Source organism: Cryptotermes secundus, unplaced genomic scaffold (assembly GCF_002891405.2).
Source record: "Cryptotermes secundus unplaced genomic scaffold, Csec_1.0 scaffold159, whole genome shotgun sequence".
NCBI lineage: Eukaryota > Metazoa > Arthropoda > Insecta > Blattodea > Kalotermitidae > Cryptotermes > Cryptotermes secundus.
The window spans coordinates 2963809-2981206 of NW_019725416.1; the positions used below are offsets into that span (position 1 = coordinate 2963809).

General features: G+C 36.8%; 1 protein-coding gene across 3 annotated transcripts in view; it reads left to right on the forward strand.

Moving 5' to 3' along the window:
- LOC111863321 (atlastin) overlaps positions 1-16690 on the forward strand; it is a 56844-nt gene extending 40154 nt beyond the window's left edge. For all 3 annotated transcript variants that reach the window (XM_023849534.1, XM_023849537.2, XM_023849536.2), the window contains exons 4-11: positions 5300-5455; positions 7110-7259; positions 8397-8535; positions 9413-9597; positions 10770-10991; positions 13757-13971; positions 14345-14411; positions 15062-16690. In XM_023849534.1, coding sequence (XP_023705302.1) covers positions 5300-5455; positions 7110-7259; positions 8397-8535; positions 9413-9597; positions 10770-10991; positions 13757-13971; positions 14345-14411; positions 15062-15190 — 1263 coding nt within the window. In that variant the 3' untranslated portion in view covers positions 15191-16690. The remainder of the gene's footprint in view (positions 1-5299; positions 5456-7109; positions 7260-8396; positions 8536-9412; positions 9598-10769; positions 10992-13756; positions 13972-14344; positions 14412-15061) is intronic.
- The last annotated feature ends 708 nt before the right edge of the window (positions 16691-17398 follow it).

Sequence of the window (17398 nt, forward strand, 5' to 3'; positions counted from 1 at the left end):
TGTGTCAGCTTGGTAACTGCTTTCCCTCTTGCAGTACTCAGGACAGTGCTTCCAACATTTGTGCTTTTGCATGAGACGTCAATCGGACAGAAATCACAAATTATGTTGGTTTTGCTGTATATATATATACAGGGTGTCCCAGGAGGAATGGACCAAACTTCGGGAGGGTGTTCCTTATGTTAAAGTATGCCGATATAACCCAAAACACCTATGTCCAAAGTTGAACGGTTACGGAGATAATGGCCCAAGAAAAGTGTGGTCTTCTTGCAGGTCCACGCATTGTGGACAGTCAGCTGTGACTGTTATCTGTTTGTACTTGAGTGTGGTGATGTCACACTAGCCGTGATCTCATGCGCAACCTACCAGAGCCTACATATTACGTTGCGGCGGGGTCGTGAATGGGTGGTAAATTAGTTGTGTGATGAGTTGCTGAAATGCCTCTTGTGTTTTCACACGTGGAATATTGTGATATGCATTTTGTGTGTGGATTTTGCGGTCGCAATGCACGTGCTGCTGTTGAAGAATACCAAAGGCGTTTTCCCGATCGAAGGATTCCATCTCGAAGTGTATTTACGCGAATTCACCAGACATTGCGTGATACTGGTTCTCTTGCAAGTGTTTCTGTGCACTCTGAAAGGCAGGATGTACGAATGATAGACACACGAGAGCACATTCTTGATATTGTTCAGTGAAGTCCGCGTCTATCACTCGTAGAATCGCCTCTCGCATCGGCGTATCACGTATTCAGGTGTGGCAAACTTTACATCATGAAGAGTTATTCTTACCATGATCAAATGGTACAACATCTGGAACCAGGCGACCATGCACAGCGTATGGATTTGTGCCACTGGATAAAAAGTTCATCCCGAACTGTTAAGCGTCATTTTATTCAGTGATGAGGCGTCTTTTACCCTGGATGGTGTAAATAATTTACGAAATGTGCATACGTGGTTCCATAATAATCCACATGAGATAATGGAAACGAAATTCCAAAAGAGATTTCCTGTGAATGTACGTTTACAGTTATGTGGTCGGGTTATAGCGCAGCCATATTACGTCATCGCTCGCCAGTCATGTGTCATGTATAGTGCTTGGAAACCTAAGGACAATTATGACATGGCGAGCGAGTATTTCGTACTTCAATTTTATGGCTTTCCGTCACTCACAAGTTAGTTTGATGTTACGTACATTATTAACATTACAGAATCCACATATTCCTGCCAGTTTTAATATGTATTTTGTAATCAACAAGTGTGTAACACCGGTCAAAGTTTGACACTTCTCTGGCCATTATCTCCGTAACCGTTCAACTTTGGACATAGGTGTTTTGGGTTATATTGGCATACTTTAACATAAGGAACACCCTCCCGAAGTTTGGTCCATTCCTCCTGGGACACCCTGTATATATATATATATTGTAACGTGTTTCGTTACAGAAGACGCCGTGGAGATGGTTAATTGGTTTATTTAACAATCTTCAGATAACGGCTACACTTAATTATCACAATATTACGGGTTTCCACACTTTACAAACCCTACAACAAAATCTCTTAACACTATCTTCAAGAGTCTTCACGTATTAATAACGCGGGAGCTATACAAGTCTCCCTGAATTACACACTCCAGATATAACTGGTTATCACTGGTTATCGCACACGCGTCTGTAGCTCGTAACTTGCGAACTGAGAACTCGTTGGTAACGCACTGACTGGCTGACTGTCACAGTACAACTCGGAGGTAGCTCGAGGACTCACTCGGCGGTAGCTCCAGGACTAACTGACTCGCAGCCGCTGTGCAGCTCACTTATATAGCTGCAGTGCTTGCTTGTTGCGTAATGAGTGCCACGTCATCCTGTTACGTCACCGCTGTTGACTCACATTGCATAGTTACCAGGTTGCGGGGGCTCGGCTATCTTCGGCTCCGCTCGGCTCTCATGTATCACGAATTGGGAAAAGGAATGTGTATAAAATATTTGTGGGAAAGCCAGAAAGGAAGAGACCACTAGGAAGATCAAGACGAACTTGAGTGGATAATATTAAAATAGATCTTAGAGAAGATGGGGCGGTATGGACTGGATTGATCTTACTTAGGATAGGGGCTAGTGGATGGCTCTTGTGAACATGGTAATGAACCTTTGGGTTCCATAAAATGTTGGGAATTTCTTGAGTAGGTGAGTGACTGGCAGCTTCTCATGAAGGACTCTCGGCACCATGAAGCTAGGTCTGAAATGTAAATTCCTCCTATTTCTTCCAATAGATTGATCCCTAATCTAGCCAAATGCTTTATTTATAGTAATAAGACTGGAAAGAAATATCAGATTCAAAATCGGATCCTCTGCTAATTTATTAAGCTTACTTGTGGTATAATTTTAAAATTTATGTAATTATTTATGATTTATGTAAAAAGCTCATTCACGTATGCCCTCTTGTAAAGTGGACTTTGTTATGTGCCAGTGTGACTGAAAATAATAGCTGACAGACAACTTTTAGAGTGAATTTTCCCATACTGTGTTAGCGCAGTCTGCTGAAATTTAGGTGTTGATGTTAGGTTTTAGACACAGTCGGTTTGGTGCATCTTATAATTAAATGTTGTAATTGAGTGATTAGCAGTTATGAGGTTCCAAGTTCCAATCATGACCTGGAGACAGCTACCATAAGATGAATTTTATGGTTTTCCTGAGTTCCTGTAACCAAATCATGGGGTGGTTTTGTCATGTGTTAGCGACTATACATGGGGTTTTGGTCAATAAATAAATAAATATTTAACTCCCATAACTCGTAGCTACAAAGAATGATAACACTGTTGTTAATCCAAACACTTTACAATTCACTATAGCAGTCATCCTGTCACACCGATCCCTCCTTAACGATTTCGCTGCTAGTATGATAAGTAACTCTCAGTACCCTCTGTCATGAATTATTTTTGACTAAATCTTTTATAAATAATTTAAGTTCAAAGTATGAAAATGTGATAAAATGTAAGTAATCTTACCTCAGACAGGGAGCAGGCAGTAGAAGTTGCAAAAATGTTTAATTATTCAGTATTTTTCACAGGGGAAAGGTCCGTTTAAATCAGGGTTGTCCAAGATGGTCAAAAAAAGTACATAATTCACTGTCCTAGAATCACTGTATTTATATCACTGTCTTATCACTGTGTCACATGTTGACCAAAGTCCACAAGTTTATTTAAAACTATTATAGAAAGCACCGCGTACTATACGAAGCTATTTTTACTAATCTTGTGAAATACCCGCGTCACATGAAAATGGATCGTGTGCCTTGCTGTGCAAATGCAACCTTTTACATTTCTTAAACTAGAGGGCAGAAGAATGCAGCCATTGAAGTGATTATGCTTCATTATGTTCCCAATAGATGACTCTATACACCCGCCAAGTTTGAATGAGATTGGCGCAAAGAAACCTGAGATTTGAAACTCTAAAGTCTCAATATGGGTTTTGTTGATCGCAGCAAGGACGCCATGTTTTTCAGAGATCGACATATGTCAACCACAGCAGTGTAAGGGTTAAGGCAGCTCATCCCAAGCAGCCTATAGGTGTTTCGCCATTTCTTCTCCTTGGAAGGGGGACAGTTCCCCCACAGTGTCCTGTTGCTGTCAGCTGCCTATCTGGTCTGGTCACATAGCCTTGGCATGGACTGCATACAAAACACCATTTCTAACAATGCCTTTAATTTTTGTTGTGGCCATTGCCTAGCAGTGGGCTTGGTGTCGTCACATGTTTAGCTGCTCTTTCAATCATCTCATCACAGTATCTTAAAATAGGCCATGACCATGTCCTTCCACATCCTTTCCAGTTTGTTATTCATTAATGATTCTATTATTTGATGCTATGTATTATCCTGAGTTACTGAAGCATCATTGAATAAACCAAGAATAAATAAAAATGATCTTATTTGAGTCACTTGTCTATCACTGTTTGTTATTATTGCTTGGCAGTTAAACTAAGCTCTTGGCTGGGTTTCCCTTTGATATGTTGCCAGATGTTCACAAATAAGTATTAATTAAGCCTCAGTATGCTTAACAATTACCTAGTGGCCATGGCAGTGGCAAATGTTTTCTACCAGTAAGGTTGTATTTAAAGATTAGCCTCTGCATGACCTTATGTCTTTGATTTGATCATTGGAATTGGTACAGGCATAATATGGTCAGTAGGCCAACATTTAAACAATGTACTTTCTGAATACAAGGGAAGCAGGCGAATATGTGCCGTGCAAAACGTGCTCACTCTTTACCTTATAAATATGATCAACAAGAGCAGGAATGTATTCTCTATGATTTTGCATATCTGATTGGCCTTGATATTTACTTCTGCACGTAGAAATTTATTATTATAAAGTGAAGCGCAGTACATACACCATACTACTTAGTTGTAAACTAATGTTTCTTAAAGAGATAATACATTGAGAATATTTTGAATACAAATTGCACATCTTAATGGGATCTGTATTTTATGGTATGTGTTGAGGATCGTGGTGTCCGCACGACGCGGTAACACGCATTGCCAGTGGTGCCATAACAGCAGAGCAGCTGTTTTAGGCAACCATTGCCGCTGTGACGTAACCGCATAGGAGCTGCTGCCACTACTATGGTAACAGGCCAGTAAACACTCCCTCCCCCTGGTGACATAACAGGGGACACCGCAGTTATTACGTGACAACAGGGAACAGTATAAGAGGCCAGTTGGGCGGTGTGTGAGCCAGTGTTAGTAGTGTGTGTGTGTGTACAGTGTGCCAAGGCAAAGAGCAGCCAGGAGGAGTGAGTGTGCGTGTGGTGCCGGGAGTGAGAGTGTGGATTATGAAGCCGGACAGAAGACAGTGGAAGACAGCCCGGAGAGTTCAACTGTTCTACAGTATAGTGAGAGTTGGTAATATGAAGGAGCGACTGTGAAACGACTAGTTTAACATTTTGTGTTATAGTTACATTGAATTGTAGTTACGGTGTAGAGTAATAAATTGACATTCCAAGAATACACACCTCGAGGTCTTGTTCATGACATTATGTAACAAATTTCTTATATGATTAGCTGTTGTTTGGGAAATGTGATAAGACTCAGTTTCTTCATTTTCACTGTAAAATGAAATTAGATATTTATACATTTTCTAGAAATGTTATGAAATTTTATTTGTAAACAACCATCAAAATTGCAGATGTGCTATTTTTTATGAATGCATATTATGCAATTTGTAAAGTTGCAAAAATTAATCAGTATTTAGATGGAACTGCCATAGAAGTGAAAGTGGAGCTGAAGAATTAGCTGAGCTCCATGTTATTTTTCCTTCAGGTTGCTGTTATTCTTATGGACACGCAGGGAGCCTTTGACAGTGAAAGCACAGTACGAGATTGTGCCACTGTGTTTGCATTGAGCACAATGCTGAGTTCTGTCCAAATCTACAATCTCTTACACAACATACAAGAGGATGATTTGCAGCATCTTCAGGTAATTGATTTGTATTAGTGGCTGGAGTGGTCAGTCTCATGTTTTGAGTTTGAGTGTTTGTTTTATCATCTTTTTCCCTCAAATTAATTTGAATTGTGTGTGTATTTGTATGAATGCATAAGAGGATTGTTAACATATAACTAAATTATCAAAATTCAGTGACAAAATTCACATTCTAATATAATTTAATAAATCAGCAGCTTATAAAGTGCTTATTATCAAACAGATACTTACTGGATAAGAAGCTGCAGTGAGTGGATCTAAATTTGTAATGACAGAAGTTATGAAAAGAAGAAGAAAGTTAGCAGGAGACAGTTAATAACTTCTGTCCCATCATAATGCCTGCATGAATTGAGGTTTAGTATTGCATGCTGCAGTTTATCCCCTGTTCAGCCTCCCCCAGCTTAGATTTAAAGCATTACCTTTTTCCTCTGATAGTGTAAGACATCATTTCTAATTGATATTTAGGACTGCTATAGAAGACATATTAAATTGTCAAGATAATAGGTCAGGTATTTTATCACCATTTATTTGATTAAGTGGTTGAGAATCACAGTTCTACATTAGTAAAAGCATGTGTGAGTCTCAGAGTTTCAAGAATGAGTCAAGAAGGAAATTCTTCACTTTAAACTTTAGGGTTTCATTCTTGAACTTGGAGAATTTTCTGCTAACTACTTTTGCTTTGCATGCTGGGATTGTAGCAGACATTGTATGGTATTTTCTGGAGTTTTCCAATTTTAAGGGATACAAAGCTACAGGTCATGGTTATCACTGCATGTTTTTAATTGGTTTTAAGTATTTAGCATGTTCATGGCATGGTGTACACTGTTGTGCCATGAGAGTCAGGGAGTTTCAAGATCAGATGCCACAAACTACCATGAGGTTGCCTGAAGTATTGCCACAGTTATGAAAAAGTTATAAAACAAAGTCATAATTCAACAGTTTGCATCTACGAGATTCTACGCTAACACAAAGAGGATGTGTGAAAAGTATCGGGCGCTGCTGTTATGATTCATACTTTAAGACGGGTGATTGAAAATGGAAAACAAACAACCATGAAGTGGCAAGAAAATACAGTGTCTTCTGAGGCAAACATATGAAGGTGGAAACAGCAAAAAGTGGCAAGAGTGCTAGTTCTGTGTGAAAATTGTTATTCGTGTTGATTCAAAGACAGATTGCAAATTCAGTCTCGATCTCATTTCTTACTGAAATATTCATTCTCCTACATGCCTAAGCAGTAATGTATAATATCACTGTTTTATTATTTCTTTGCATTTATTATTTATATAATTTTTTTTGTAGCTTAAGCCTGGCCCATCTCTGAGTTGGAAAAGCTGTCATTGATTTATGTGTGTCATGTACCCGACCATCCTGAAGAAACATTACCTCTTGTATCTGTTATGCTGATGGAAAGCAATGAATATGACTGTTTTATTATTGAAATTTGGATAATAATAGAAATGTGTAGGGCTTAGTTGGAATGCACCAAATTACTTTCCAGAACTTTTAAATAAAATATTATAAGCCAGCTACACCTTCCAGTGAACATCAGTATAATTCTAAAATTGGAACCAACAAGTAAACTGGATTTGTTTTCTGCATATACTTAGAATACTGTAAGCAGCGTTTGCTAAGAGTGGGAATTGTTTTTCAGCTTTTCACTGAATATGGTAGGTTAGCATTAGAAGATGTTGGACACACACCCTTCCAGAAACTGCAGTTCCTGGTGAGAGACTGGTGTTTTCCATATGAAGCAGACTATGGAACTCAGGGAGGAGAAGTCATTTTGAAAAGGAGGTTACAGGTACAATACTGGTGTAATAGTGTTTTTAAAGTTTACTGCAGACTATAGCCATCACCATATGTCCTCAGGTTTCATGCAAGCTTTTCAGGGAATGTATCCTATAGCTTTTAACTGCAACGCTTACCAGTGTCCATGACAACATGACACTTGTCAGCAGCTGTAACAGTTAACAGTAGCACAGAAAATGGGTATCGTCTCAACAAATTTCCTGGAACAAAATGTATAACAAACCATTGTTGCCTGAGGGGGAGTGAAGCAGTAAACATGTTAAAATAGGATCCTGACAATATTCACATTACTGTTGAATGTTACTTATATATTCATGACAGTCATGCTCTTCTGGCAAGTGTAATCAGTTCAGTATTGACATAACTTAAAGTTAAAGTAAAGAAAATACACACATAGGTGCTTTTGTACAAGCATAATCTGCTTTGTGTGATGTGGGAGCTGTGTTAAGTCTCAGCTTCAGATATGTGAAACTGGCTGTTTTCATTATAACATTTTGAACACCTTGTCATAATATGAAATGATCTCTCCCCAGTCATTGGAGACCAAGACTGCATGGGAATTTGGTGTTACGGGAACTGTGTGCTGCTAGAAACATTATTCGTAGCCTAATAATTTACCTGTTGCTTCACTAAGCACAAAAATATGCTTTGACGTTTTTACTAATTTTTTCCATGGATGCATAAAACTGGCAAACTGGGTACAAATGGAAAATTGTAGATATTGGAATCTGCCTGTGACAAGGGATTGTTGTAAAGCTTTTGTGAAATGTGAGGAAAACTTTTGATAATGTCTGGTATACTGCATGAAAGAAATGGTGGTATATAATACATCGTAAAACATGTGTTACATGATTGTTACACAATAAACAGTGAGTGAAAAATATTCTCTAATAATAATTCTTCAACTCTAGGTTTTGTAACTGTCTGTAGAGAACTTAAAATGTCTTGACCGTGAAATAATTAAATTTAAGGTGTATTATTAAATAAAGAGGACACATCAATAAAATATTTTTTATTAGCAGGGTGGCTAAATTTGGCGTACGGTATGTAGCAGAGGTCTATATATGTGGAAACATGAATTCAGTTACTGTAACAATACTGTTGATGGACAGTTCTGTTCCAATTTCAGGTATCAGATAAACAACACCCTGAGCTGCAGTCACTAAGGAAACACATAAGGTCATGTTTTTCTGACATATCTTGTTTTTTGATGCCTCATCCAGGACTCAAAGTGGCAACAAATCCAGATTTTGATGGAAAATTGTCAGGTATGCATCAGCCATTCAAAATGTTGGTGTTTTTCACATTGCTTGATAAACTGTATCCAGGATAATTCGTATTTTACTACATATCTTCAGGATACTGCATAAGTATGAAAGCAACTAGGGGTGTAGTGAAATCTCTAGTTAATGAAGCTCTGGGGGAATATTACAAAAGTATCAAGAATAAAGAACTACATATAATACTATGACTGATATAATACAGATCTTATTAATGTTTATAACAGTGTCATCTGGTGAAATACTGGCTTCATTGGTAATTGTCATCATTAATGATAATTATGAGAAAAAACACATATCAAAGAGAAATCATGATTTAGAATTTAATGCAAGTGCAAAGTGAAAAAAGAAAACCATACCACTGAACACCTCTGTGGTCTAGAGGTCAGAGTTCCTGGCTACAGATCCAGAGGTCCCGGGTTCGATTCCCGGCACTACCAAATTTTCTGAGAAGTAGTGTGTCTCGAATGGGGTCCACTCAGCCTTGTGTGGATAATTGAGCTATTTCAAGGAAATAGCTCTGGTCTAGAAAAACCGAGATTAACGGCAGTGGAATGCACCCAATGAAAATTAAATGGTTGTAATTGTACAATGGTAATTTTAACATATTACTATAACTTCAAAGATTATGGGGAGAAAGTTGATCAGTTTTTATGACAGATAAACAAAGAACTATGATTAGTACAGGAATGATGACCAAGTAAGAAGTAAAATGCTATTGTAAAAATTTTAATTCTACCCTGCAGTTTTGTCTCAGTAGTAAAAAACTTGTGGACTACTTATTGTGTATTGGTAGGAATTGAGATCAGTGTTACTAGTTTCGGTGTTAGTCTGATTACATTATGTCTGTCCCATTTTGTTTCAGACATTGAGCCAGATTTCAAGAAACAGCTTCATAAATTGGTCCCAATGATTCTGGCCTCTGAAAACTTAGTTGTTAAAGAAATTGCTGGTCAGAAAGTGAAGGCGAAGGAATTGCTGCAGTATTTCAAATCATACCTTGAAATTTACAAAGGGGATGAGCTACCTGAGCCGAAGTCCATGTTAGTTGTAAGTGTCTGCTTGTTTACTCTGTTTCAGCCTTAACTTACTGTACATTATATGCATGTATGTATGTAACCAAACAGTTAGTAGAAGTAGATTTTAAGTTCTTTATTTACATTAGAATCCAACTTAACCAGCCCAAACAGATACAATTTCAGTAATTACATCTCCATTAGAGTAAGATTTATTTTTATTACCTGTTTCCAAATTCTTTTTATGAGTTGCATAATGTCAGAATATTTTGGTATCACAGTACAGACTGCAAGGTTAGGAAGTTAGGAAAAAGCTCTTCTCTTTGTATAATAAATTGCCGCTACAGTGTTTCTCCTCTTCATCCTGTGTATTCTGTTTAAGAATTCTGTTAATACTTGTTGCAGTACTTCAGTTTTGTAAATAAAAGGAATACAATGTTATATTTCCTGTGCTTTGTAGCTAGATAAGTTTACTAATGTGTGGTGTTGCATTGCAAAAGTATGCCTTTATTTGAAGCTCTTTTTTGTACATATATTTTAATGTTTCTAATGTTTCATAATAAAGAAATAAAAATGGCCATGCCATGTAGCTCAGGTAGTTAGATGCCAGCTGTCTTCTTATTTTGTAAGCATAGGTTCAGTCCCAGGACAGTCCAGATGAGATTTGTGGTGGATAAAGTGGAACCAGGACAGGTTTTTCTCTGAGTGCCTTTCAGTTTTCCTTGTTCGACAGTGCCAAGTATCTCACTGCTAATAAAATGGAATCATAGGAGAATAAAATATGTGATACAGAAGCTAGGGAAAATGTACCTGTAATAATAAGGGGTTCAAATAACTGTGAATAAAAATGAAAGTATATACATGTACATTCCATAAAAATGTACAGGGTGCGGCTAATGAACCTGACGTCGGTTAACACCACATATACACGGTGCCAAATCCCAGAAGACTGCTTTCTTCGTAGTCACCGCCATGAAAGCCTCAAATCTTACACAATGAATTAGAAGTTAAAATAAAATTTCACTGGTTCATATACTTTTGAAAATCATTGGGTTCTTTTGCTGCACACGCTCTGTATAATGTCAGCTGATTTCAGAATAATATTGCTACATCCTACCTTTTATGTGTAGTTCACTTCATGGAAATATTGATGAGATTTTAATTAAAAACACGGAAGTCAAGTTGTAATTCTCTTGTCTGTTGCAGGCTACAGCTGAAGCCAACAATCTGGCAGCAGTAGCAGCAGCTAGGGAAACTTATACAGCATTGATGGAGGGGGTATGTGGTGGTGCCAAGCCATATCTAAGCACTGCACATCTTGAAGCTGAACACCAGAGAATTAAAGACAAATCATTAAATCAGTTCATCACTAAACGCAAAATGGGAGGCGAAAGTTTTTCTGAATCATATAAGGAGAAGTTAGATAAGGTTGGTTTGTAGTACTTAATGAGAAGAGCTGGTGATGGTACATCATTTCCACTACAGGTGAACCCCAACTTGACAAACATAATGTGATTTAGAAACGTGAAAGTTTATTTTTTATTGTAAGATATATCATTAAATTTGTTAAAATGTTTGTAAGCGTGGGGTTCTGTGTTTGTTAAATGAATTGGGGGTCACAGTTTATTATTTTGTGCAGTTTTCATAAATGTGAATTGTTCATTTTATGAAAGTTCGTAAGTAGGGGTTTGCCTGTACTGCTGTTACTATATCACCAACACTAAAATTTATGTAACTTTGTCTCAGCCTGTTAAATGCTGGAAATTTGAAAATTCCAATATAATGCAAAGTTTATCATTTGTTCTTTAAGTGTATTGAGGGCCAGTAGATGGTTCTCAAAGTTCAGTAATAACAGAAAGCATTTTACACAACAGACTAAAATACCATTGAAGTAATATTATTTTAAGGAGGTATTTAAGAATATAACGAAGTAATTATGTACAAGAAGCCTTTTGCATCCAATCAGTGAATGTATATATTGATATTTACATGTGACTATTGATTGGATGTGATAAACATTTGTTGGATATAATTATGTAGTTATGTAACCGATGCCAAATGGTATGAAAGGACTTAAAATTTAAGACTGTGGTGCAGAGATTTGTGTTTTTAGCAAATGTGTTTAATATAACAGAGGCAGATAACAGTGTATTGTTACCCTGCTTTCTGTTGGGTGATCATTGCTACTTCTCCCAATGCCATACCACCCTCAATTAATAATGGCATGTTTAACTGTTAATGTAGAGCCAGGATAAGTCAGTTTGTATAGTGAAGGGCTATGGGCTGGATGGCCAGGATTTCATTTGTGGCAGGGGCAAGAAATTTTTCTCTTCTCCACTGTGTCCAAACTAGCTCTGGGGTGCACTCAGCTCCCTATCCAATGGGTACTGAGGACTTTACCCCTGGGGGCAAAACCGCTGGCCCATGAAGCTGACCACTTACCTCCATCTAGTACCAAGGCGAAGAATAGTGGAGCTGTACCTTCACACCATCATACATCTTTGTGGCATAGTGCAGTAATTAATTAATTAATTAATTAATTAGAGGGGCAACTTTACTTTAACAACGTTTTAACTGTTAATGTACTTGTACAAGTAAATAGTGAAATGTCATTACTGTATATCATAATTTACTCCCAACATAAGTCGCCACTGCATATCAGTTGCATCATAACTTTTTAGTACTTAAGTTTTTTTTTCCAAGCATAGTGGTACCATCTTCCTTTTACTCACTTTTGGTCCGTCACGTGGTTTCATATGCTTCATGTGTCCCCCCCCCCCTCTATGCATCTTCCAGGATGTAATTGTATACACTGTCATGCCTGGTCATGCTAGTGGCATTAGTGCTGTTTTGGTCCTGAATTCCACCTGTGTCTTCATTAAGACTGAAGCTCATGTGCATCAGTTTGTCAAGACACGAAGTTGAGAAAGCAAAGGCATGCTAACAGTGGCAGCATTGCCCCTGTGTTTGTTTTGTTCTGAAGCTGTTCATGTCGGACTAAAACATATGATGATGATGGCATTTTCTATACCAGTAGGGTATGTTGAAGGTTCAGAGAAGAAATACAGAACAGAGGAAAATATTACCCAGTAACAAATGATATTTGCGCCTTGGTGTTGTAGTGGTAACATCCTTACCATTGAACCCAAGGTTCACAGGTTCAAATCCAGCTGAACTGAGTGGACTCCTCTTTTGGGAGGGAAGTAAAGCGGGGGGATTGCATTTATGGCATGTAAAAGAAGCTTTCACTCATGATAATTGATGGGTGAAGGCAAAATCAGATGCCATTTTGGTCACCTACAAAGTTCACTACTCCATTCCTAGATTTCACTGCAGTCACAAGACTGCAGAGACCTCTGGATAAAAGCGAGGACAACCCAAGATTACCTAACGGAAGTAAAGTATGTTGGATAGCATAACTTGCCCATGTGGTGTCCAAATAGAAAATGAGTTACAAATATGCCAGCCATTTGAGGTTAAAAGCATAAATGACTTAATTGTCAAAGTGTGGCATTAGAAACTACCAAGCAATCATAACAAATGATACACTGATCTGTAGCCTCACAGGCATGCTCAACTGGTTGCACATGGGGTTTCTTTATTTAAATGAATTGCCTCTTTAAGATTCTTTGTTTCTTTTCATTTGATCCACTTAGTATATTGCATGAATGTAGTCTGATCGAAATACAAATCTTGTGATTGGTGATGACTATGCCTGTGTTATGATGGAAGCAAGTATTTCTTCTGTTATCGTCTGTATATAGAGATTGCAAAATAAGAGTCACAACCAACAAGATACCAGGGTAAACTTTAAATGCTGGGAAATCTTGAAACCCTAAGTAAGCCTTATTTTCCATAATTTATTCTTCAGACTTACTGGAATGCAAAGAAGTGTTTTATGGTTTTTCAGAATTTTCTATGTAATATTTAAAGCTACAGCAAAATAACTTAAAACTGTAAGACTTTAGTGTCACATATATGGTTGGGGTTAATGTGTGCTGATTGAAAATATGCACGACTGTACAAATGATATGTTTTTGGAAATTATCAATAGTCCTGTCTTTATCTAAAAAGGACAGGATGATGGATAATGTCCAGAAACATAATATTTGTACTATGTGCTATCGTCACAAACTTTTAGATCATATTTATGCATGAATATGTTTATGATAATGTTTTACATTCAACTTTAGGAACTTGAAGATCTGTATGGACAGTTCAGGATGCACAATGAAAGTAAAAATGTCTTCAAAGCTGCAAGAACTCCTGCTGTCTTCTTTGCTACAGCTGTGATATTTTACATTTTATCTGGACTCTTTGGTCTGTTTGGAATTTATTCTGTGGCGAATATCTGTAATCTTATGATGGGAGCAGCAATGTTGAGTCTTGGAATATGGGCATATATCAGGTAAGAAATAGCTGTTTGTACTCTGTCATTTCTTCTTGGCTCTTTTGTTATGTTGTGTGTCCAACTAGTAGGATGGTGTTGCAAAGTAAATCATTAATGAATGAGAATTGGCAGTTTTTGTGATTCCTCTACTCATAAGTTCAGATATGTGTGGATTTAAATCTCTTTGTCTCAAGTGTAATTAAAGTTTTGCTTAAACATATGCAAGGGTTGGATTATAAAGCTTCCATAACTATTTAATGTATTACTGTCTAACCCAGGATTGCTACAATTTATATTTCTTTTTAAACAGTGTTTGGTGTATAATTGTTGTAGGGAAATGTATTGTGGAAAATGAAAAGCTGTATGTATGTGCATAATTTTCATCTTGCAGGTATAGTGGAGAAATGAGAGAAATAGGAGCATACCTGGATGAAGCAGCAAATTTACTGTGGGATAATGTGAGTAAAATTCTGTCTTATGTGGTTAATTCTTTTTTTAATCCTTTTTAAATTCAAATAACAGAACTCAGATGTACTGCAAAACAATGTTAGTATGAACCTCAGTAGGAACTTCAATTACAGTGTTTTTAATATTCTCAGTTCTGCACTGTTTGTTATTTGCCTGAAAGCAAGCAGGGTAAATTCCGGTTATCCAGTATCCAGGCATCTGGAATCCTCATCTAGCAACATTTCAAAGAAAATTACCATCTCTATAAAGTTCAGAAACGAAGTTGCCACATGGTAGTTCTCCCAGCCACCACTAGCAGTGCTACCCACCCTTCTTTCCCATTGCAGTTGCCATTATATTGATAGTAATTTGTGATTACAGTAGTGCATAATCAAATTTATGATGGCATTACAGGATATCCTAAATTACAATTCCAGGTATGATATCATTCAGTCTTCATCAGTTAGGGTTAATTCCAAGTTTAAAAACAACAACACAAAAATCTTAATGACGAATAATGCACATTTCTTTTTCTGAAACTGATTGAAATTAACATTGCAAGAAGGTATAACATAAATTTATTTATGAGCGCACATGCAGACAAAATGTTTCCTCCTGTACTGCTGCTATGAAAGATGTTTCCACACTTTGAATGTTTCAGGTCATGAAACCAACATATCAGCATTTCCTGGAATTGAGTTTGCAACAGGCAGCAATGCATGCTACAGAGGCAGCCATTAGCAACAGCAACTCAACAGTACAAAGTAATGGGAAACTAAAACACTCCTGACTGCAGGTGCCACTGCATTGAATGTCTTGGCCTTGTGATAAATGAACAGGGAGTTTTATAGGGAATTTTGAAGTGATAGGTGGTGTGTATGTACCAGTAACTGAAGTACTATAATAGAATAATTCAAACATAACCAACCATTTCAGTGCCTGAACATTATCTTCCAATTAAATAATATATGTGTATAAAATGTCTGTTATGAGGTTTTTGATTAATTTTAGCAGTGCTACTCATTCGTTGTATGTGTGGGGGGCAGGGGGGAGAGACACGTTTAAAGTGTATCTAACAGTGTGTATTACAGTTGTATCAAATTAATTGCCATAGTTACTGATTTTATGTCAGGATCTTTATAAAATATTATTTTTGGAGAAAACTGAAAATATGAATGGATATCCTTGGATATCAGATATACAGATGCAATTAAGAATTAATTTCTCAGATGTCACAAATTCTACTTCTGTGCCCTAATATCCTGACATTTGATTTGTGACCATGTTTTATTTATGTTTATTTATAAGTAATCCTAAATAGTTATAGTCTTCCTCAGAATTTAAATTTTGTAGTGATTACATTCTTATTATATATTATTGTCTGTTATTTCTAAAACACCTCTTGTACAATACTTCTTACCTATAACAGTGTGCGTGAAATTGTGTTTGTTGGTGCCTGTTAGATCATTGGTAGTTGGGTGGTGGATTTATTTTAATCAAACTCATATAGTTAAAAAAAATACACTGTTGAATGAATATGACTTTATAGTTACAATTTTGAGTTATATTCATGTTGAATATTTGCATACAGCAAACTCTTAAAGAAGTCTGTAATGAACAGTTTCTTGCAAAGCAAAGGATATACTTGAATCTGTGGTTCAGGATTATGTGTGATGCAGTATTATATTGACTGATGGACTCTCTAAACTGAGCATGACCATTGTTCAGAATTAAGGCAATGAATCTCTAGTTGTCAAGTGTATTTAAGGGACCAGTAACATGGCTTGGTATATTTGTCAGCTAAGTTCTGTTACTGATTCTCATGATAATGTGGTATTTGGAATACTACAAAACTACTGTAGGTTGGGTGAGATAAAAAGAGTGAAATATCTATATTTTTTCTAATCTTGTGTAACGGAGAAGAGAATGTAAATACTTGTGGTTGCCATGATAAATCGTACCTATCTTTAATTTTCTTCCTGTTTTGTTATATACAGTCTTCTAGAAAATGAGTTTTATGGTTTGATTAATAGCATTTTAGAAGTTGCAATACTACAGTAGTTTATGCAGTTCAAAATATACAACCAGTGCCATATGAGAAGATGGTGGCCTCGCATTTTCTTGCCGCTACGCAGACGAGTAATGAATAAAAATAAGGTGCTCAACATTTAAATTATGTTTTGATGCTCATTCATATGTTTAGGTATGTGATACAATTAAAATATTTAGCTGCTAAATTCCTGTAGTTATATTGGGTTTGGTAAATAAATCCGTATTTTTGTAATATATATTTTACTCTCTTATTTTACATATATAGATCAACGCTTGATTATCTAGGTGCAGTTATTAGGCTTGCAGGCTTATGTTGCTCCATGAACTATTACGTGACCTTACTTACATTTTTGTTGTGGCAAAAATGCATGGATCGTTGTGTGGCCTTTCAGTGCACTCTTGTCTTAGAAATAAATGCCACTCATGATAAAACTTTCATTTGTAGGCACTGTGGACTTTTACCACTTTCACAGAAGCAGATGTTAACTATCATATGAAAACAAACAGGAGCGATAGATTCATTGTACCAAATGGGGAAGGGCATTATATTAATTGTTCTGAAAAATATTCCTGAACCTTTAAGAGAAACCAGGTAAGAACCATGATTGATGAAATGTGTAAGAAAGCATAGGCTAGAACCTCAGGAAAGAGTGATGCATTTCTTCCATGCATCTTAAATTTCCAGTATGTGAGAGAACAGTAGGGAAGCGAACACATGTACTAAGGATTACATAGGAAGGATTGATATGAATGAAGAAGGCTTTGACTTAACATGGTTCACCCTGGTGGAAATATCACTTTTTGTCCGTTTTTCATTTTTGTGATTTCTATCCTTACTCTTACCCTAGATAACAAAGGGTTGAGAGTGTGGTGGAAGAAATGTATGGTTCACTAACACCAACTTGTATTTCTTAGCCTAATGCCATATGTGAAATATATCCCATGT